Here is a 23,965-nt window from a genome sequence, read left to right on the forward strand (position 1 = left end):
TATACATGAGTGGTCAAATGGAAAATTTCTCTCAGTGTAAACAATGGAGAATTAAAGAGACTGTTTCAAGTGATATTTTGGGGTTTATGATGTTTCACTATTTATGAGGTGCAATTATGTAGCATAAGTTTCTCTATGATGGGATACTGATTTCCAGGCAATATCCTCTATTCTCCAGATTCCATTTTCTGATTTCTTTTCTTCCATGGATAACTTAAATAAACTGAAGGCAGGAGCAGGTTTAAAAATAGGAGAAAAACACATGTTATCAAATATTCTAATATTACCATTTTACTTGCAACTAGTCTGAATATAATTTTCATTAACACTATCTACCAATATAGAAATGTGATACAAAAACACATATTCTAATAATTTGGTTGAATAAATAATGTTGTTTAGGTGTCATTCTTTGACAAATATATAAGTAAAACTATTTGGAAACATAAAAGCCAGTGGGACTAGCTATAATGAGGATGACTTAGAGGAATACAATCAGCGCACTATCTTGATTTGTATATTCTTGAAATTCCTGAAAGATAGACTTATTACACTCCAAACACTCAAAAACTATTAGAATGTCTGTTTTGGTATAGTTTTTCAGGTTGTTAGTAAATTGAATAAAATGTGTAAAATAAAATTGTTGCCATTAAATTCAAGATAATCACACTGTTATATAACCTAGTTAAGAAATATATATATAATCTCATACAACTTCCATGAGCTCATAGTCTCCTACTATTGAATTTGAATAAATTGATAACACTGTGCTATTTAGAATTAATCAGTCTTTCTTCAGGGTAGTCAAAGAAGGGATCAGGATAAAAAATAGAATCAGTGCTCTATATTTCTTCTTTTCAAAATATCTTTACCATTCTTGTATTAAATCTTTATTTACTTTGATAGACTTGCTTTTTATGCACTGCTAATAAAGGATGTCGATTCAAGGATTTCAAGATCATTGAGACAAAGTAAGACTAAGCGTTGCAGGAATTGTAAGTTTGTTAATAAAATTGTATCAGCGGTTCATATATTTTCAAATACTTTATTTTATTTATCATGTTTAAATAAAGGCAAAATGGTGAATAACTATTTGTGGATTTTCAAACTTGATCTGTAGGCTTAATTCCCTTATGTGATTAACTGATTTAGGTCTCTGATATGATCTTCTGCAACTGTTGAGAATGGAAGGAACAAATATACCTTTTGTTGAATCTGTAATCCACTTTAAAATCCTGAAAAATTATAATTTAATTAGATTTAATTGTAATAAATTTAATTTAATTATATAATTAGAATTTAAAACCTTCAAAGTGAGTGAAGCAACTGCAAGTGGAACACTAGTCCAAACAATAAAACAAAGTCTTTGAGTTTTTTCTTAAAATATATATATATATATATATATATATATATGCATTCTGTTATTGAAATAATATAAGTTAATGCATATTATAATTGAAAATATATTTTAAAAAAACTAAAGAAAAAAAAGAGTAGTCCAGACTTAGTCAAGCAGATGCTCAAAAAATATTTTTCCTACAATAAAAAAGGATTGCTTCAAATTTTCTTGAAAATTATAATTAGCATAAATGAAATTATCATTATTACTAATCCATGAAACTATTGCTTACTAGTTTTCCACTAGCCATGTTTCAGTCATGTGGAGAGAAATGAGAATTTTAGTAACAAAATAAGATATAAAATTTTAAAGAATCTGCAAATTTATAAGGAAATGAGCAATTGTGCCTCTTTTTACCACATCCAAGTTAAACTAAGGCTGAACCGCCAGGATATTTATGGTTCTTGCCTCTCCTCCCTCCCCCGTAACACTTCATTTACTCTACAGGAGCCCTGGCTTTCTTTGATATGTCCTATTGCCATGCAAAAGATAACCCAAAGGGCTCAACTAGGAATCACCTATGGATTTGAGAGTTAAAGGGTACCTCTCAATATAAAAATAGTTTTATATTTTTTATATATTTTAATATATTTTAATTATAATTAAGAAAACATATTTTTTATAAAATGGCATATGTTGTGAACAGAAACTTTACAAAAAACGAATTATGAATGTTGAGCACATATGTGGAAAACTGCCTTACATTTCTGATCATCAGATATAAATAGAAATTAAAGCTGCGGTGATATAAATAAATGTAACATGGTATATTGCAAAGCTATGACTAAATAGAGTGATAACTAGGTTTAGTAAACATGAGGAAAAAGTGAACACTTCTGTACCTTTTGTTAAAATATAAATTACTGATAAGGTTTCAAGAATAACCTGAGGATCTCAAAGATATAGTAAAAATGGAATTACTGATATTTTATTCTCCTGACATTTCTTCTTCTGGGGATACATTCACTGATATTGAATCAGAATGTCTAAAATATACTTGTTACTTTTATGCTCATTTTAGCAATATCCACAGTAGAAACTCCATGGAGTCAACCATATGCCCATCAATGAATTAATGAATAAATGCAGTATGGAATATTACACAATGAAATACTGTGAAGTCTGAAAACAAATGAATATTGATTATAAAAATTTAAGCTAACCTGAAAGACATTGTATCTAGAGATATAACCGAGGTATAGAAAGAAAATATGAACTTAAAAATATGTATCTAGGCTTCGTCTTCTAAGTTTAGGATAGAGCTCCCAGGACATTTAACTTCTAATGTCCAGTCAAGGCACAAAGTTGTTAGCTATGTGCTGTGCTATTCTGTGTTCTCGTAAATTTGTCTTACTGTTTCTCTACTAAGAACACTTTTTAAATGTGGTTTGTTATTGTAGCACATTTTACAAAAGAAGCTATACTTTTACAGTTATAAACTGTACATACTCTATGAAGCTGTGCTCTGAGTTTATTTCTATGTGGAATTTCATACCCTGTCATGTCCTGTAAATAAAGATTAAGTTCCATTCTTCTTTTAAAAGAATATGTATCTCATAGAAATACAGAGAAAAGAAGTGTTGAGCATTCATAAATACTGTCTTCAATTCTCAGTATGTATTCACAGATTAAATAGAGATGTCAGGCATCACTTTTCTTTGATTATTAAATACTGACTGTGAAACATTAGTTCAATTCTGGGAACACATAGAAATGCAGTTAAGATTGTTTTTATTCAGAATTCTAATGCATGTCATTTTAAAAATCCATATTTTAATAAATGGATTTTGTAAATATTAATGACAAATAATAATTAATAATTCATGACAAATAATAATTTTGGTTTGCACATTTAGCAGATATTTTTCTCACAATATCTTTAAAAATAGTGAATAGGTACTATTATATAAAAAAGTAAGCAGGTTTTTGTGCAATAACTTATAACTCAGTCAATTCTACTTACAAGGAACAAGCAGTTTTGAACAAATTTTTAAATGTAACATTTTGTAGTAATTACCATACTTTAGTATTGAATTATATTGCAGTTTGTATAATAGATGGTTTAAAGTTAATTGAATTATAAAACAGCAATCAAATAATTTTATAAAATGAAAGATATATTGTTATAAAAATAATTGTGCATAGTAATAGCACATTTAATTTGATTTTAGAATCTCTAACCCCTTAGCCATGACGTCCTGGCTCAATCTTTCCTGAAATGTGTCTTTATGTTTACCAATGACACTGCTCTTCATACTTCTTCATGTCTTCTTCATACAGAATCCTTTTTCTTCCGGCTTTTTCTACTCCGAGGGCAGATAAATGTAGTATTTTCTTAACAAGCAAGCATATTTTGAAGATCATGAAACAAAGAGACTAGAAAAAATAAATGGTTAAAAAAAGACATTAAAATTAATAGGTAAGAACTGTGGAATATTAAATATGTTCAGGATATGGCAACTGGTTTCCTAAAGAGACAGTGACAGCTTACAGATACACAAGAGCATTTCTATGAAATATAAGAGGATTGAATGTGTGGATATTATAACATTCCAAGAAGTATTCTTGTGGGTAGTCAATAGGGACAAATCACACTTTTAAGGGAAGAAGTGATATGTAGTATTTCTTTATTCTTGACAAAGATCCCGAATACCAGCACAGAGGATTAATGCAGAGGAGACATTTATGTTATCCATCTTGCCTTGATAATAGGTTTACAAATTCTTTGTTTTAGAAATATATTAATTTAGCTAACCATATCAAGATTTATCTTTCATCATTAATTGATCTACCAGAAAATATAAAGTCATGCAATATCTATAATCACTCACAGAGATGACTTAGACAGGCTCGTTTTTTAATGATTACTGAGGAAGTAGCAGCAAGCTCTTCCCAGATGGGTGATTTTAAAATCTATGGGCATTTATTTAACACACTAGAACACAGACTATTAAAACAACAGCTGATTTCATAGTGATACATTTTTGTTTATCTCACCAAGATATCTGTTTAATTATAGGGTGATATCAAGATTCACAATATTATTGCCCTTATTTAATAAGATAATAATTTGATAATTAAGAATTTGTGATATTGATAGCATTAACAAACATGCTCATATCATACAGTCACCATAATGACATGGGTATCTGGATCCATGACATCTAATGACAACATGTGATCTATGCAAAAAAGTTAAGTTATTCACAATCCTGCATAATTTCTGCCATCTCTTTCTTCAGAGACAGTCAGCATCACTGCCATTAAGAGGGACATAGCCACATTTACAGAGTGCTGCCCACTTAACATGCTACAAACATAAAATATCAGTCTTTGAGCTTTCATGAGAATCTGATGGAGGAAATTATCCCATATCCTCCTATTCCTGAGTGATTTCTGTCAGACACCTTCATTCTAGACAATTCTCTAGTAAACACCTGTTGAAATAAAAGTGCCCAACCGTTGCTTTAAAAATGACATTTTCATTAGCTTAGCTTCTGTAGTTTTGAGTTACTAACACAGAGACTGTTGATGATTCATTGTTATAGGTTTTAAAGTGATCCTGGTAAAATAAGAACTAAAGATCTTGACTAGACAGGAAAGATGTGACTTATAAAAAAATAAAATGTGGTAATCTTCACATGCTGATAAAGACCTATCATCTCAGAGCTCAGAAAGATAAGGCAGGGAGATTGTAACAAATCTGAGGCCAGCCCAGCCAGAATAATATATTTTATGTAAGTCTGTTCTACAGAGTTTGACACATAGTCCCCCAAGCAAAAGGATAAAATATGCTCAATGTGACAATACCTACATACATGTCTTGCCTTTACCTAAATTTTCATCACCTAGGTCATCCTAAAATTACCTTAGCTTGGATACTGAAGGACCTCTGTACATAAGACACTTTAGGCTCAAATTTTGGAACAGTTGAACACCATAGGAGATCCAGGTTGTTATCCCTGTTTGTAAATTTCAACAATACACAACACTTGAAAAGCATTTTCTTCTATTTTTTAAAAAGAAAAAAATTTGAATTTATGATTAACCTGTTCTTGTTTCAGTCTAGAGTCGGTTATATTTTTCATTATAGCAATTAGAATTTGTATCAAATAAGTGGACAAAGTTTTTGCACAAACCGTTTTTTAAAAGATATTTTACTAATAAAAATTTAAGCTCACTTTAATGAGTTATTGCAGAGCAGCTTTCCAACCATTCACATGATTTATAGTGAATTCATCAATGGGTGTTCTTTTGAACGCCAGTCTCATGCCATTATCTATTTGTTTGTTTTTGATTTTGAGGATTGTATCCCTGCATATTGACCAACATTCCCAGCTTGTTTCATGCAAATTTTACATGAGAAGAGGAAAGTCATACTGCCAATAAAAGCAAATTTATTTTAAAAATCTTTGTTTGAATTAAATTACAATCTACAGATGGTTTTCTTTTATGCCATGGTTGAATTAATAAGTAAATGCATTATTTAGCTCATAAATATCCCTATTTGTGCCACAATTTCATAGATAGAACTTTTACAAATACTCACTTCAGTGCTTGGCTGGAATGGTTAGGTAGAGGTTTATATTAAATTAACAGAAAAAAAACAAACAAACGAACCCAGTAACCACTCTAAGTTCTGTATCTATGTGTCTTGTATCTTTTCTATGCTTTCTTGAGTATCAGTTCCTGCATATTTAGGTTCATCAAGTCTTCTAGTCATCATTCAAATTCAGGGTGCCCCAGAGACAGTGTCTTGAGCCACTTGCTTAGTGCTATAGTAAAATGGATCTCAAAGGGACAATTAAAAGATTTCTAAACTATATTAATAATCACAAAGTGGAATGACTTTGGTTTTTATCTCACAAGAATATAGAGTAGTGGCCTAAATAATGAGAGACATTGCAGCTACCAGTGATGCAAGGGGCTAATGGGTGTACACATTCAATGTAATGTTTTACAAGAAGACAGAGTTTGCAAGATCATCTGCTTTCAAATTATGCTACAAAGCTATAATAAATATATATATATGTGTGCGTGTGTGTGTGTGTGGCAGAAGACTGACACATAGACATATTTAGAAAAACAGGGGGCTAAGAAATCATGTTATATGTTTATAGCTAAATTATAAAAGTCAAAAGAATTGGGCATTTCTGATGTTAGAAGTTGTACCAATAAAGTCTAATCAACATGATTGCCAAAACATAAGCTGAACAAAGACAACTTCAGTGAACAAACTAAAGTGGACAGGGGAAATACTAATAGACCTCAACCCTACACAAAGAACTACAGGCCAGTAAGGAATATTTAGTGAGGACAAATAATCTTCCCTAGGGAAGAACATACAAATTGGTTATTCAGGACCAATGATCAACCCTAAAGAGAGACATACAAGGAACATTCTAGTTGTACTTATGTACAAGGAAGTTGTACATATGTACTTAGATTTATACATATATTCATACATAAACATGTACATGCATAAACATATATGCAGATTTCAATGAATGAAAACTAGAACATGAATTTATTTTTATTGGAATTTTTATTAGATATTTTATTAATTTACAGTATAAATGTTATTCCTCTTCCTGGTTACCCTTTCACAAACCCTCTATCCCATCCCCTCTCCCCCTGCTTCTATGAGGTGTTCCACCACCCACCCCTGCCTCACAGACCTAGCATTCGCCTATACTGGAGCATCTAGCCTCCAGAGGCCCAAGGGCCTCCTCTCCCATTGATGCCAGATAAGGCAATCCTCTGCTACATATGTAGCTGGAGCCATGGGTCTCTCCATGAGTACTCTTTGGTTGGTAGTTTAGTCCCTGGTAGCTCTGGGGGCTCTGGTTGGTTGACATTGCTGTTTTTCCTATGGGGCTGCAAACTCCTTCAGCTCCTTCAGTCTTTCCCTGGACTCTTTCGCTGGGGTCCCAGTGCTCAGTCCAATGGTTTACTATGAGCATCTGCATCTGTATTGGTCAGGCCATGGCAGAGAGTCTCAGGAGACAGCTCAGGCTCCTGTCAGCAAGCACGCTTTGGCATGAATTTAAAAGAGAACAAAGTATCATTCAAATATAAGTGCATGATAAATAAATACATAAAGCCAATCTACCAATGATCTATCATCTGTCTATGTATCTATCATCTATTATCTGTCTGTCCTTCCATATCTATCTATGTATCTATCAATCTATGTATCTATCATCTGTAATTCATAAATAAATGATGCAAAAACATACAATGAAGGAAATATTTTTATTTCTCAAAACGTGGATCAAACCCATTGGTCTGTTGGAATCTAATGGAATTAAATTTAAGACTTAGACATAAATCTACACAGCTATGGACAACAGATTTTTAATTAAAAAAAAAATCCAGAAGCATGCACTGAGAACAAGGCAGGATCTTGAGAATGTGGTGTTGTTTAAACTAGGTGGCTGGAGGCAGAAGACTCCAAATAAATCCATATATAGCGACCTGACAAAACTCAACTCCAAATGAACCAAAGACCTTAAAAAATAAATCCAGACACTAAACCTATAAAAGAGAAAATGGGGAATAGCCTTGAACCCATTTGTACAGGAAAAGACTTTTTGAAAAGACCACCATTAACACAGACAAAAAGACTAACATTAATGAACTCCATGAAACTGAGAAGCTTCTGTACAGCAAAAGACATACCACATAGGAAGAACAACAGTATCAACCAGTCCCCCACAAAGCTTTCAGGGACTAAACAACCAACCAAACAGTACACATGGAAGGACCCAGGGCTCCAGCTAGTTAGCATAGGATTGCCTTATCTGGCATCAGTGGTAAGGGAGCCCCTTGGTCCTGTGGAAGCTTGATGACCCAGGGTAGGGGAATGCTAGGGTATAGAGGCAAGTATGTGTGGGTGGGTCAGGGAGCACCCTCATAGAGGCGGGGGAGTGGGGGTGGATAGAGGTTTGTGGAGGAGAAATTGAGAAGTGGGATAACATTTGAAATGTAAATAAATAAAATAACCAATAAAAAATAAATAAAATACACTGTCTTTTAGACAAAGAGCCAACCTACAGAATGAGGAAAGACTTTCTACCAACTACAAATATAAGTGAAGGCTAATATTAAAAATATATAGAGAACCCCCAAAAAATAGACACGAAGAAAACAAAAAAATTCAATTAAAAATTTTATATTTTTCCTATTTCTGTACAGAAATAAAATTTAATTTTATTATTACAATCATATAAGTGAAGGTGTGTGCAAATGTAATGTATAGATATGTGCTTCTGTTCCCTCAGTATTTTAAAAATATGGCAAAGAAATATTAGCAATTTTATATTCAGATTATCTGGTTGTTTTTATTGTTACCTGTAAACTGTAACAGTATTACAAATAAGGTCAAACTATAGTCTTGAATTTAAAAACTCATCCTCTTTTCTTCTTGTAACTATAATCTGACAATATTCTTCAGCTAGCTGTTGAGGAATATGACTTCCTCTCCCACCCATGCTGAAATGTTGACTGGCTTAATCTTATGCAATTTTTGTGCAGTTAAAAAGGGTGGGAGGATAAGACAAAAAGAAAGGATCTTCTTTTTCTTTCTAATTTAAAATTAGATAATAAAGTGTTTATCTCTATGCAACCATTAACCTCAAAATAATTATATATATATGTATGTATATATATCATATAATAATATGTATATATATAATACATATAATATATGATATATAAACATTTATGGTTATCGGCCCTCAGATATAATTAGATTTTCATTGCTGAGATAGCTAAGTCTTTAATAATGTTTAACTGCCTTAACATCTTTAAATTATCATTGTATAAAGTGGTATCACGTGAAAAAATTGTTAGCAATATTAGCCTTTTCAATTATTAAGTCATGATGTTACCAACGCAGTGGGAAGACAGATTGGACCCCACAGCCAGAGCATGTCTCAAAAACCAACAAGAGAAACGGGAGTCACTTGCACATCTCTTCTGAAAGTAAATAAAGCCAAAGATTGTTTAAAAAAAAAAGAATACTTAATAGATGATGTCCTGGCAGTAAAGCTCTTCCAGCCTCTTGACATCCTGAGTGGTTTCTAAAAAAACAAATGGCTTATGGTGTTTCTTTCAGATAGAGACATATGACATTTTATTTTCTCTTTCTTATTGTAGATGCACTTACTGAAGCCTGTGTAGTAACACTAAAGATGGCACAGTACTAAAAGTCCCCTGAGACTGGAGAATGGATAAAGTACAAGAGAAATCATTACAGAGGCTCAAAAATATTAGAGTCCTCCCAGGGAATTATAACACAAGGCTGAAGAGATCTACCTCCAAAGGAAGCACTCATTTTCTAGAAAAAAGACTTAACTCAGAATTCTGTAAACTTATATCATGCATGACCTTGCACATTTATTTTTCTTGTTTTTGTTTTCATGTTTTCTTTCATTTATTTACTGTCATGCGAATGGTGGACTGAGAATTTTTCTGTACCCAGTTTGTACAAAACAATATATAAATCTATTTTTTTCATTAATTCCTGTTTTCTGTTGCATTTGTAGAGAAAAATCAACTGATTTTTATTTGTAAGAACACTAATTATTTTTCAATTTTAAAATATTGGTTGTTTGAATTCATTGCCTTCATAATAATCATAATCTCTCATTTTTCTATTGTAATGTCTATATAATATTATACAGAGAACTTCTTTTCAAGAATTTTGTAACTTTATATGCACCTGTTTATCTGCATTTTGGCAGAAATATTTTGGCTTCTTTTCAAATTCTTGTGAAATTAATGATATACTTTGTGTCTATCAGTTTCTAATTCATAAATATTTTAGTATATTTCATGAAAATTGTGTTTTGGAATAGATTTACATTTTGACTTATGTTTTACTTTTATTTAAACATTTCTAACACTTCAAATCTTATATCTCAGAAACACAATTTTATGAAAGTTTTCATGTAAGTGATAAAAATATATTACAAGAGTAGCATTCCGTGTATAAGTGATGGGGGCCCTATCCAATATGTCCATTCTATTCCAGAAGGTTCATATTCTCTTCCATTTCTTCCCCAGAATTTCTCTGACCTCCTTGTTACGAAGGGTATATATGAAGGGATTTAGAGCTGGAGTCACCACTGTATTGAGGACATGAACAGCTTTAGTCAGTTGCAAATCATCTTTGATGGATGTTCGAACGTGGAGGAAAATTGTAGACCCATACCAGATGAGTACCACAGTGAGGTGGGAAGAACAGGTGGAGAAAGCTTTTCTGCGGCCACTGGCTGAAGGGATCCTCAGGATGGTTCTGATGATGTAGGCATAAGAGATCAGAGTAATGAGACAGGAACTCAGGATAACCACAAAAGCAATCACAAAAGCCACTGTTTCCACTCCCCGTGTACTGGTACAGGCCAGAGCAATCCAGGGTGCAATGTCACAGAAGAAATGATTGATGGCATGGGTGCCACAGAAGGACAAAGTGCTAATGAGAGCTGCTGGCACAGAAATGGCCAGGAAACCACAAATCCAGGAGCTAAGAGCGAGCAGTGCTGAGAGCAGGCTGTTCATGATAGCCTGGTAATGTAGAGGAAAACAGATGGCCAGGTAGCGATCATAAGCCATGGCTGCCAAGAGAAAGTATTCTGTACAACCTAATGAGAAAACCAAGTACATCTGGAAAAGACACCCTAAAAATGATATGGTCTGGCTCTTCCCCACAAGAATAGCCAGAGCTTTGGGGACTGCAGCTGTAGTGTACCAGATCTCCAAGAATGATAGGTTGCTCAGAAAGAAATACATGGGGGTCTGTAACTGACGGGAAGTACTTACCAACAGCAAGATTGCCACATTACCACCAATAGTGAGGAGGTACATCACCAGAAAAAAGAGAAAAAGAGAAAACTGGAGGACCTGAGATCCAGGGAAGCCTAACAAAAAGAAGTCTTGGGTTACAGTCCTGTTCTCTGTGATCATGGTGCTGATTTTCAAACTAGAAACAAATTTTCCTCACTGAGGCTTATCGTCCAGAAGCAAAGTCCTAGAACGATGAAAAGAAATGAATCCATTGAAATTTGACATTTAGATCATGAAACATGATATCGTAGAAAACTAATGCAGAAAATCAGTATACAGAGATTTTCTAAGTATTCATTTACTAAGGCCGCCATGATATCTGCATCATAGTTTGCTTTTGTGGTTATCCTGAATTCTAAGATTTAAATCCTGCTTCTGCCTACCTGATACCATCCCAAGCCTACGAATGGCTAACTATTTCATGCACTATATTTTTAACTGCCATCTGTGTGGCACTTCAATGGAAAAAAAGAAACAGCTTCTAACTGTTGAGGAATTGGTCCAATTATTTATATTCTAATTGGAACCACACTTAACACTTTCTGAGTCTAAGTTAATTTTGTAATTAATATTCTTGGTGTACAAAAGTAATATTTATTTTTCCTGAGCTATGTTGTTCCAGATGATGATGATGATAAAGATATCCATAATAAAAATAATACAAATAGAATCACATAGGACAACTATGAAGCAACAGGTTCTTGTGTTGTTGACACCTGTAAATGAAAACATGTGAAAAGAAGAGAGTTGTTTGAAACTGTTTCTCAAAAATTACAAATTTAGGTTGTTTCATTTTCTGAAGCTATTGTGACTAGATGAGCAACAAACATGGCTAAGCAACAACTGTGAAGCTCAATCTTGCTTCTTTAGTTGGTTACTTTGTGTGTGAGGTACTCTTGATAATACAGGTGCCCCTGTCTTGCTCTTGGACATTTATCCTTTTCATGTCTAGTTGTATAGTTCTAGCCAGTGAATTTATGATGGGCAAAAGAAAAATTGTTTTAATTTCCCTATACTACAGTAGAAAACACATAATTAATTAGATCATTAATTATTCTATTGGAATAAAAATATTTTTAGATATTAACATTGACCAAGAAGAGAAAAATTTAAAAAATAAATCCTCAAATTGTTAAACTATGTGTCAACATGTGTATCTTGCAGATTTATTTGCACAATGGCTTCTAAAAGTAACAATCTTTTAGTTGTTGAAGCACTAAAGTCAAAAATTAATATGCTCTCTATTGTTCATTTGTTATTTTTAAAACAGTAATCAAGAAGCATTAAATTAATTTTATATTGACCACACCAGTGATGTCAAGTCTCAGAATGTGATACCCCAAAGATGGGTATTTTAAAATAAAGATAATGCAGGAAATTGCAGTATTGGGAGGGTCACTCCCTAAATTTCTTTTCTTCTGAAAACTTACACATGTTGAGAGTCCTGCTTTTCTCTACAGTGAAGAAACAGACCACAAAGTAAGCAAGTGAATTCTCAACATATACACTGCTAAATTCCTCTCTGCTTACCACCATCATATCTTGTTTGCTTCTCACCATACCTCATTATTAAGCCTAGGAATATTAATTCTGTTGACATTGAGTCATAATTTCTGAATGTTTCCATATCTGGAAAATTCAATATATTTGTTACACTTTCTCTTTTTAATCTATTCAATGAGAACTACAATGCTAGCTGAAAGCTGGTTTGTCAATCACTAGTTAATATCCAGAATCATCTTCATAAACCTATAAACATGTTTTTGTTCCTGTTGTAACCTGAATATTGGTTGGGTTGGGGGCCTGTGTTGAAGATTCTACAAGGTACCTGTTGTCTCATTAGAATATCTGTGTCTTTGGAAAGCAGAATATTACAGATACAGAGGCAATTATATTAGACAACTGATGCTCCCTTTTTATAGTTATACATTTCCCCCAACTTTGTTTGCCCTAACATTCTAGAAAGAGTTAGGATAAATCTTTTAAAAATGTTTGATGAGGTTCCCAGCATCTATCATCTCAGAGGCCCAGAATGTTATCAGGCAACATTTGAAGCCTATAACTAAGATGTCTCTATGTTGGCTTATCTAATGTTTATAGCAATGTATTTTAAAGATCCCCTGATTTGTGACTTTATTGCTTTGATCATTATTGTAAAAAATTCCAGAAATTATTATCACAATGGGACACAATATTGATTGTAAAGTAGAACTGTGTTCCTATAGCCTGGTCTTTCGCATTTTTGTTTAAAATAATATTTTATTTTATTTTATACCAGTTGGAGTGAGAGCTGTCTGTAAGGACATCATGATAGTTTGCAAACAATGACATTAAGAATCAGAGCTCAAAGAGGCTCTCAAAGTGGAAGTGTGACAATTACTCCTGGTGACTTGATTCTAGAGTCACAGCATTTTTAAACTGGTGCTCTCCGGGGCCATTCCAGAGGTGTCATTAACATCAGATTCTTAGGTTAAAAGAGGTGATGATTTAATATGCACAAGTATAAGTTACTGGTCAAAACAATTACCTTCTTAAATTTATGAATGCATGAAAGAAATATATTCAACATCATCCATTTTCAAATTGTATAATGTAATTTAAATGAATAAAAACTATTCTTCAAGTATAACATCTGTCATTTTATCATGAAACTTCCTTTTAAAATTTCACCTTGATTAAGCTACTGGATTCTTCTGGTATCATGAACTAATATTTGTTTGACTCAGGCATATTTTTCTTTTCCCCATATTTTTAAAAATCTCTCTATATTGCTCTAGAGTTGGATGGCTTTAGTACTAATTCTAAGATTACTTTCTGAGGTTCCCGGCATTCATCTAACCTAAACAAAGTTTGGCTTATCAGACTTCTCCAAGTATAGCAAACAAAAGGATATCGGAGCGTAATCAAATTTAGTAAACAAAGGATCAAACAAGATGAACATTATGCATAAAAATGCCATAATGGAACTCATTACTTTACATGCTAGTAGACATAAACATATATGATACTGACGTTTTATATTTAAGACCACATTACTCATTATATAAAGATTTCTGATTTCAAGTTTAGTCTGGGCTACCCAGTGATACTCATCTTAGAAATAAAAGGGGAGGGAAAGAAAACAAATATTTTAACTAAAATATCATTAAACTTTTAAAATTAGCTAACAAGTAAAAATGAATTAACTAGTCTATTTTATGAAACTTGATTATGTTTTGAAGAGTTTCTGAGTGTATATGATAGTTTATATTTCTTATGGATAGAATGTTCAAATTTTGAGTATATAAGATTTTATAAAAATATAAAAATTTTATAAAAATAGAAGTTTTTTTGTTTTGTTTTTTACCAAAGGTAACTAAGAATATGTGTGGTATTTCTGATTTCCAGATTTGAAGTATTGATCAAATGCTACAGCGGCTTTATCACATAACAAATTTAAGAATGTAAAATAAATAATTGTGGAAAGAAAACATTGAGAACAATATACTCCCTTTGCTTACCCAGTTGTTCTTTCTGCCATAAATGTCATAAAGGCCACAATGGTGTCTTCCAACCTCACCTTTCTCAAGTTGTTACTCCATGATGTTCTTTACATAAAGTACTACATTTTATTCTGCTCCCTCCCTCCCCTCCCTCTCTCTCTTTCACCTGTGTGTGTGTGTGTGTGTGTGTGTGTGTGTATGTGTGTATGAGTGTGTGTTCCTTCTTTCCTACGAAAATACTGATTATTGTATTGTATCATATGCTTTATTTGTTTTCACATTTATTACTGTTTAGTAAATTTAATCTTCTCTGGTCATTGAAACTCCCCTTACTTTATTTGTTTCTTTTTTATCTTTTTCTGGTTAAACTTCCAACTTGTCCTTTGACTTCTTCCTTACTTCCCCATAAAGAGTTTACTACTGAAAACAATTTGCAATTAAGTAACAGTATATATAGAGATGGAACCTTTGAGAGGAACTTAATTTTCTCTCTTGGGTCCTTAGGAATACTTCCAAAACTGTGGCCTCTGGATAAACGTTTCTAAATAGCAGGCTTCAAACTTTTTGACTTTCTGATGTACTGATCATTTGCAAAAAAATTTCTAAACTTAGGTAGTATTTAGTTTTTCTTCAGTAAACTTTTCAGATAAGAAAGTCATAGAAACATTTTTTTGCATGTGATTTTTAGGTTTTGATTGGTTTTGGTTTTGTGTGTGTGTGTGTGTGTGTGTGTGTGTGTGTTCTGAGAAAGAACATAAAGTTGAGTGGGTAGGGAGGGTGTATCTGTGAGGAGCTCAGAAGTTGGAACAGGAACAAATATGACGAAATTATATTATATGATTTTTTTTTTAGAAAAAAATCAAAGTAATGGTGACAGGATGTAGGTCAGTGGTGAAACATGATTTTGGATTGCTGTTAATTCCAATCAAATCCAAAATAACTCAAATACCATGTAATGAAAATGACAAGAATTTATTGTAATCAAGCTGCTACTGATCTATCAGGACCACAGAACAGAATAGGAGCTGCGCTGTGACCCTGAAGAGATATAGTAAATCTTTTTAAAGGAGAAAATCATAACATGAAGGGAAGCCATATGGACTATGGTATTGTCTAATCATATTTTGACATAAGGGGTTTAACAAGGGAATTTCCATCCATCAGAGGAGGAGTAGGTTCCTAGGCCTGAGAACATGAGCTTAGTTTGACACTTCCAGAAAGACTGGAGGAGTTGTCCTTGAGATGTCTAGACTGAGACAACTGTTCCCTTACAGGTTATCCATGAGATAGATAGACTCAGACAACGTTTCCTTATTTTTCTTCTTTTATTTTACTTTTTATTAATTAGTTTACAACCCTAACACTGTTCCCACTCTTGATCATTACCCATTCCTCCCTCCCTCACAGAGTCCCCCACCATTCCCTTCTCCTTCTCCTCTGAATGGGTGGGACTTTCAGGGCATCTCCCCACTCTGGCACATCAAGTTTCAGCCTGATTATGCTCATCCTACCCACTGAGGCCAGACAAGTTAACCATAAAGACTGAGCTGCCTGACTGCGGCATATATGCCAGGGGCCTCGTTCCTGCCCATGTATGTCCTTTGGTTGGTGGCTCAAACTCTGAGAGCTTTCAGAGGTAGAGGTTTGTTGACTCTTTTGATCTTCCTGTGAGGTTCCCATCTACTTCAGGGGCTTTGATCCTTCTCCCATCTCTTCCAAAAGTGTCCCTGATGTTTGGATGTGGGTATGTACAAAAAGATGCTATAAACCTATTTCAGCTCATTGTTGGGTAGAGACTCTCAGAAGACAATCATGCTAGGCTCTGTCTGAAATGATAACAGAGTATTACTAATAATATGAGGAATTGGTGCTTCAATTTCCAGTTGGGCTGGTTACTGATTGACCTTTTTTTTTTTGTCTCTGCTTCATCCCTACACTTCTTTTATGCAAGATGAGTTTTTGGGTCCAAAGTTTTGTGGGTTGGTTAGTGTCCTTATCTCTCCCCTGGGGGTCCTGCATGGCTACAGGAAGTGCCATCTTCAGGTTCTATTTCTCTTCTTGTTAGGGGACACCAGCATTGACTCCTGGGAGCCTCCCTGTGGGCTCTGGGACTTCCTAGAGATTCTCCCCTCCCCCAAAGTCCCAGCAGCTGCAGATTTCCATTCATTCTTCTGGCCTCTTGGGCCTCTTTTCTGTCTCTCCACCTGATCTTGTCTTCCCATCCCTTTCCTGCTCCCTCCTCCACCTTTTTCCCTCCCTCTCTCTGCCTCCTATGATTATTTTGTTATTCTAAGTGTGATTCAAGCGTATTTGCACTGGCTCTCCTTACTGTTTAACTTCTTTGGGTCTGTGGGATGTGTCATGGGTATTCTGTACTTTATGGCTGATATCCACTTATAATTAAGTACATACGATGCATGGTTTTGGGGTCTGGGTTACCGCACTCAGGATGGTATTTTCTAGTTCCATCCCTTTGCTGGCAAAATTCATGATGTCTTTATTATCAATAGCTGAATAGTATTCCATTGTTAATGGCCATCATTTTCTGTATCCATTTTATGTGAAGGAAATCCAGATCATTTCCAGTTTCTGGCTATTATGAATAAAGCTGCTAATAACATAGTGGAGCATGTGTCCTTGAAGTATGGTGGAGCATCTTTTGGGTATATGTCCCGAAGTAGATTAAGCAGGTGTCTTAGTCAGGGTTTCTATTTCTGCACAAAATATCATGACCAAGAAGCAAATTGGGGGGGGAGAGGATTTATCCAGGTAACATTTCCACATTGCTGTTCATCACCAAGATCAAGTGTCCATAGCTATATGGGTTTATTTCTGTTTCTTCAGTTCTATTCCATGGATCAACCTGTCTGTTTCTGCACCAAAAGTATAAAGTTTTTATCATTATTGCTATAGAGTACAGCATGAGGTCAGGGATGGTGATTCTCCAGAAGCTCTATTATTGTTCAAGACTGTTTTTGGCTATTCTGGATTTTTTGTTTTTCCATATGAAGTTAAGAATTGCTCTGTCAAGGTCTGTAAAAAATGTGTTGGAATTTTGGTTGAGATTGCATAAGCTATTCAGTTATTGGGAAGCCTCTAGCTCCCCTAGTGCCTGAGACCTTAAATTTAGTTTCTCCCTATGAGTAAATGAAGTTTGAAAATGAAATGGTAGTTCTTAAAATAAGACTCTTTTGCTTTTCACAAGAGAATATTTTAGGACTATGATTAAATTTAACAGCAATACTCCCTTAGGAAAAATGATCAAATAAAGCAAGTTGAAATTAACAGATAAATTTACGATCTACAAATTGGAGTCACTGGTCAAAAGTATCAGTTATACTTTTTACCACCATTTTTTCTTAGGATATTCTATTACTGAAGAAAAATTCAACACTTAAAATTCTTAAAACTTTGTTACAAAACTGTACTGCTGTTAAAAATAAAATTATGAAACAATATATGTTTAGACTGCACAGGAAAATGTATCTGATGTTCCATGGGTGTGTGGAGAGGTATGGGGGAAGGGATGTCTCAGCTGGCCCATGCAGAGGCATCTCTTCCCCCTGAGGGACCAGTCACACATCGGTATAGCTGTAGAATAGAGTTTATTCAAGGCATCGGGAGGGGAGACAGGAGGGTAGGGGAGAAAGAGAGGGGACAGAGAGAGAGAGAGAGAGAAAGAGAGAGAGAGAGAGAGAGAGAGAGAGAGAACAGAGAGGTAGAGGAGTAGAAGCTGGCCATGACCACGTGGAGAGAGGGGAAAGGGGGAGGTGGGAGGGGACAGAGGGAAGCTAGAGGCAAGAGAGTAAGAGAGTAAGAGATTAAGAGAGTAAGAGAGTGAGAGAGGAGGGGGCAAGCAGCCTCTTTTATAGTGGGCAGGCCTACCTGGCTGTTGCCAGGTAACTGTAGGGAGGAGCATACCTGGCTATTGCCAGATAACTGTGGAGGTGGAGTTTAAACAGAATACTAACAGTATCTATATGCACAAAGTTATCTATTTAACAATAACAGTGTCCAAATCTTGATATAATTTTTTATATTTATTTAGAACAGTTTTTTCAGATTTGTTTTCTCATTTGAATTATGTCTCATTTGAATTATGTATATCAAAATAGAGAGGATGCAAACTTCATTTAGTTTGAGTGATATGATATGATTTTAAAAGATTTAATTTGTTGAATTATAATACGGAGTAATGCATAAGAAGATGTTCTACAAAACTTAGTATTTTATGTATAAAATATTTTATATGTAAAAAATAAGCATTTTCTCCATTTTTCTTAAATATAGAATGTCATAGTATTTGTGTGTTGAGATTAAACCTAAAGGACTCTAGTACTAAGCATCAATTTTATTAATAACCATATCCACACTCCTGCCTCTAATATTTTGTGATAATGCTAGTGATAATAATCTATACCTTAGGAGACATGCCTAGCCACTTATCATAAAAATCAAAGAGACAAACTAGTAAGGGTTGTGCACTGTCTTATAAAGCACCAGTTGCTCAGTATTACTGAGTATATATACTTTAAAGTAATTCTTATTTTCTCCAAGCTTGGGAGCATTGGTATTTAAGAAGAAGGGAACACAAAATCTCATGCCTAACTAAGATATTTGCGAGCAATACCTGCTAGGAACAGAAAAAACCAATTTTTTCCAATGAAGTATCATTGGATATTATAGCCATATTCACTAGGACAGGCGTTATGCCCAGGAAGCAGTTGGCTAACACAAAATGTGTTTTAGTTTGGCTTTGTTTTGTTTTGTTTTGTTTTGATTTGATTTGATTTATATGGGGTGGAAGAGGAGATGAGTTTTTGATTTTCTTTTGGTGTTCTATTTTTCATTGTTTTTTCTTTACTTTTTGTTTTAATTTTGCTTTTAGAAGGAACAGAGGGGATGAGAGAGAGGAATAACAATTCTGGTCATTTAATTAGATCAAGTTATTATAGGAGACAAACAATGACAGGTCTTTCTAAACATGGTCAAAGATAACAGTTAAATATTTAACTTTCTATTTCTCAATAATTCTTTATGTTTTATAAACTATCTTATGAAATGAAGCATTTATGCATATTACTCTTAGTCTTCTCACTGTAACCTTTTGGAATAACATAGTAGGAAGTAAGTAACATAATTGGAAGTAAGCAAATTCCTTGGATACTTACTGTACAGTACATAATTGCATAGGAAAGGAGACATTCTTATGCTTGGAGCCTAATTTTCTCTTGAAAGTGAAATAGCTCTCAGGAGAGATTACTGGAGGGATCTTTGAATTTCCCTGAAAGGCTGTGTATTTTCCATTGCCATGATGTTGAAAAATCTATAATTTGTTCTAATTCCATGGAAAGTGGGAAATTTAAATCTCAGTCTAGGTTTCCTATCTTTAAGTAAACAAATATAGTTGGGGAATGATGGTAAAATAATGTTGATTTAGAACGCATTTGGACAGGATTGCTTGAAATGTTTTATTCTATCATTCGAAAGTTCATTTCTAGCATTTGTTGAGCCATCAATGGTTTCATTTAACCATACAAGCTTTTAATCTCATTGATAAAAGGTGCATAATGGGGAGGGTTATTTTAGGCTTCAAAATATTTTTTCCTTCTGTTTGTGATAGGTAAAAAACACTTTTGTGGTTAGGCTGTAGTTGGCAATTGCTGATATTATAATTTTATGGCTATCATTTTAGACAAAATTCCACAGAAATAGATAGACTTGATGATTTAAGAAGCATAAAAAACGTTACTTTAGACAACAGAGTGACCAACTCTTCTTAACCGATACCTAAGCTTTTTCTATGTCATCAAAAAGGTCAGGCCAAGTAATCCTGTGCTATCTCTAAACTCCTTACAAAGAGGGAAAGTAGGAATCATTGTATTGCCTTCATGGCTTCCATTCCCAGACTAGACTTGAGAAAATGCTAACTAACTCTTCCTTCTTTAGAGAAAGCTAACACTAGGATCAGGAATTTCTTTAGGTAAGTTAGTGACTCAGAGGTGGAGAAAGTGATCTTGGTTTAAAAATAGACCTTTTAGATGAATTACTGACTCAGAGTTGAGTAAAGCATCTCTGATTCCTTTTATCCTTTATCTGTTGAGGTGACAACCGAATACCAAGTTTCTACTGATCATATTGGGGTGCACTGTATGTTTTCATGACAGTTTTTTTTCTACATTCCCATGAATACCAAGAGTTCCCAAAGAAATCAAATAAACAAATATTGAACAGGAAGAGTAAGGTATATGTTGATAATGGAGAGTAAATAAGCCTCTGAGGTACCATGTGCAGCCTCCATGTTGGAAGAGCCTGAACAACTGAGGAAGAAACAGAAGTGTGAAGAGTTGAGGAGTTCTTAAGTATGGAAATGGTACTGTAGAAAGACTATTTTCTGATTAATGATATTTTATTATTTTTTTAAAAAATTAATAATACAAAAGACAATATGTTTAGATCAAATTCATGTTCCAGCTCCCACTCTCCCACTTACTCCTAACTATACATATTTTGGATGTTTTTATACCCCATGAATCCAGATTGTACATACACACAAGGGTGTGGATCCATCCACTGTGATACTGTTGACCTACCAGGTGCCATGTGATTAAAGAAAACTGACTCTCTTCCTTGAATTCATCTACTGTTTACTCTTTCTCATACCAGACACAGAGTGGCTTCACAAGCACCTACATCTTCCATGAGAGATTATTGACGGGCTTAATCTTATACAGATCTTATGCAAGCCACCATAGGTGCTGTGATTTCATGAATACAACAGTCTTATAATGTTCAGATGATATTGTTTAGTTCAAATACAACAACAAGAGAGCAGCATTTCAAGTTGGGTATTTAGGTATTAGAATATCTCTCATTCTTCTGTTATTGGTCTTGTTAAATAGAGTATATTTAAAATTCACATATCTATGCCTAGTATACCATTTTCTCCATTCTTAATAGGAGGTACCTAAGAAGTAATTGGTCCTATCATAATGATGTAAATTGGGACAAAACCATCAATCAGGTAAATTTGATGAGCTATAACATACTGCTTAGATCGAAACAAGCAGATGTTTGATTGATAAGGGAAAGGAAATAAAATGGAAGCAAGAATTAACATTTGAGGTTCCTTAATTTTGGCAGGCATGAGATGATTTTATTCTTTCAGGAACATCAAATATTTTACAGTCGTATTCATATTTATTATTCAATAGTGAGAAATCAAGACGATGCAGAGCAATTCATGTTTTAAAATGTCTCTGGCACCAATTGTTATGATAATATTTATTTTTGTCTCTTAAGGGAGTCTTCTACAGGTTCACAGTTGTAAGTGATGTCCTTGGGCCCTTTAGAGGGATTTCATGGATATGCATCACTGAACTTATCACACGGATATGAACCAAGATATTTCTAATAATTTAATAGCCATAGGGTGAGGGTTTCAAGGCTAACTGGTAAGATCCCTTCCATCAATAAACCAGATGATCTGTGGGCCTTTCTTTGGAATTTTTATGGAGGCCACAGTTCCCAGAGCTCATCATTTTTCCCACCATCTTTGGGAGGGACATATAACCTTATTGTCATAATTCTATAGGTTTGCTGGGTGTAAGCTATATTTACTATGTATTGTGTCATCCAAAAGGTCTCAATGCCTGTCATGAGAACTTATATTAAAAACAGCCTTCCATGTAGTATTTCATATAGGGCTTGAGATTAGTATTGAATTCTAATTTGCAATGGGACAGTGAGCAATATCTTTAGCCACTGTTCATAGGTATCTTTGCAAAGTTTGACTAGATCTACATTAATGTTATTTCATCTGTCACTCTTGCCTAAGGATTGTGACCTCCAAGTAGAGTATCATTCCAGAACTGTATATACAGACTTGGTCATCTATGAAAGAAGCACTAGCTCATTGTCATTCTGTAATGATTGGGAGAGGTCAAAGCTTTCTTTACTGTGGGCTTTTGTCACTTTGGTGGCTTTTGTAGTCCTAGTAGGGGAAGTTTTTGCCCAACTATTTAATGTGCCTGCAAACATCAACAGCTGCCTCCGATCAGCACTTGAGACATAAAAGTAATTTCTAGTTTCCAGTCCTCACTTGCATAGGTGTCTTTTATTTGCATCCACTCAAGTGTTATCATAGGATGAGAATAGTTGAACTTACTATGTTTGCTTAGAGTGCAGCTGTGATATACATGTTTTATTTTATTTGTTACTTATTGATTTAGGAACAGTTCCATTTCATTTTTTAGTATTTCACTTCAGTACATCTGGAAAAAGTCCTATACTGCTTTAACAATTCTTCATTTCATATCCATAGTAATAGCAATTTATTTCCCATATAGATATATGATCTCTTTTGGTTCCCACATTGGCCTAGAGCCCCATTCTTTTTTCTCTTGTTTGCCATAGATCACAGTCTGGAAGCCTAGTGGTATTTCAGAATCTTGTATGCTTTAACAAGAAATTGGAGCAAGAATACATAATAGTACAAATAATGACTGTTTATTATATGGAAACTCACTTTCAGGATGGACTTGAGCTATATCCGAAGAAACAGTCAAAATCTCTGTGTCCCTGTGCTTGGGACCTTGTGGCCACTTTATGGCTCATTTATGTACCACACATTTTCTTCTATGTGTGCTGTGTTTGTTACATAGAATATACAGTCAAGAGTATTTGTAGTCATTCTTTGTCATCTAATACTTTCATATTTTGTTCCACATTCCTATACCCTCCTTCTCCATCCTATTTTCTCCTCAAATTGGAAAGATTAATGTGTTTTTTTAACTTGACTTATACTTGCAATAACATGTTTGAAAGTGATTTCAAAAGTACTAATCAATAACTAGTAGCAGTACCTAAGATGCTCAAAGAATCAGAGAAGCATAGCAAAATCAGTGGACAGAAGTTGACTTACAGATAATATACCACACATTCTCAAAAGGGTGACACCCAGTCCTCTAGCAAATGATGTAGTTAAATCAAAAGTACTAGATAACTTACCAAGATGTGTAGGATGTTAGGCTACACTTTTTTCTTCATTTTTGATTTCAATGATGACATAATTTATAGAAAGACACAGATTTGAGTAAGCATAGGTAAATTTAAAAACTGAAAGCATGTGGGAAATTAACAAATAGAAGAGCTAGTGACCTTGCAAAGGAGAACCATGCAAAGACATGCTTTTGTGTGTGTGTGTGTGTGTGTGTGTGTGTGTGTGTGTGTGTGT

The 23,965-nt window shown here is 34.1% G+C and overlaps 1 protein-coding gene across 1 annotated transcript; it reads right to left on the reverse strand.

Annotated features, from left to right (window-relative positions):
• Positions 1-10,441: 10,441 nt before the first annotated feature.
• LOC114626968 (olfactory receptor 6F1) lies at positions 10,442-11,368 on the reverse strand. The gene has a single exon (XM_028774608.1). It carries the CDS (start codon positions 11,366-11,368, stop codon positions 10,442-10,444), a length of 927 nt encoding a protein of 308 aa, XP_028630441.1.
• Between the last annotated feature and the right edge of the window lie 12,597 nt (positions 11,369-23,965).

The sequence above is a fragment of the Grammomys surdaster genome, unplaced genomic scaffold (genome assembly GCF_004785775.1).
Source record: "Grammomys surdaster isolate TR1022 unplaced genomic scaffold, NIH_TR_1.0 242, whole genome shotgun sequence".
In the NCBI taxonomy this organism is placed as follows: Eukaryota; Metazoa; Chordata; class Mammalia; order Rodentia; family Muridae; genus Grammomys; species Grammomys surdaster.

What these genes read in the sequence shown, in the direction of transcription:
- LOC114626968 (XM_028774608.1), bottom strand. Translation starts at nt 11,368, where the DNA reads ATGATCACAGAGAACAGGACTGTAACCCAAGACTTCTTTTTGTTAGGC.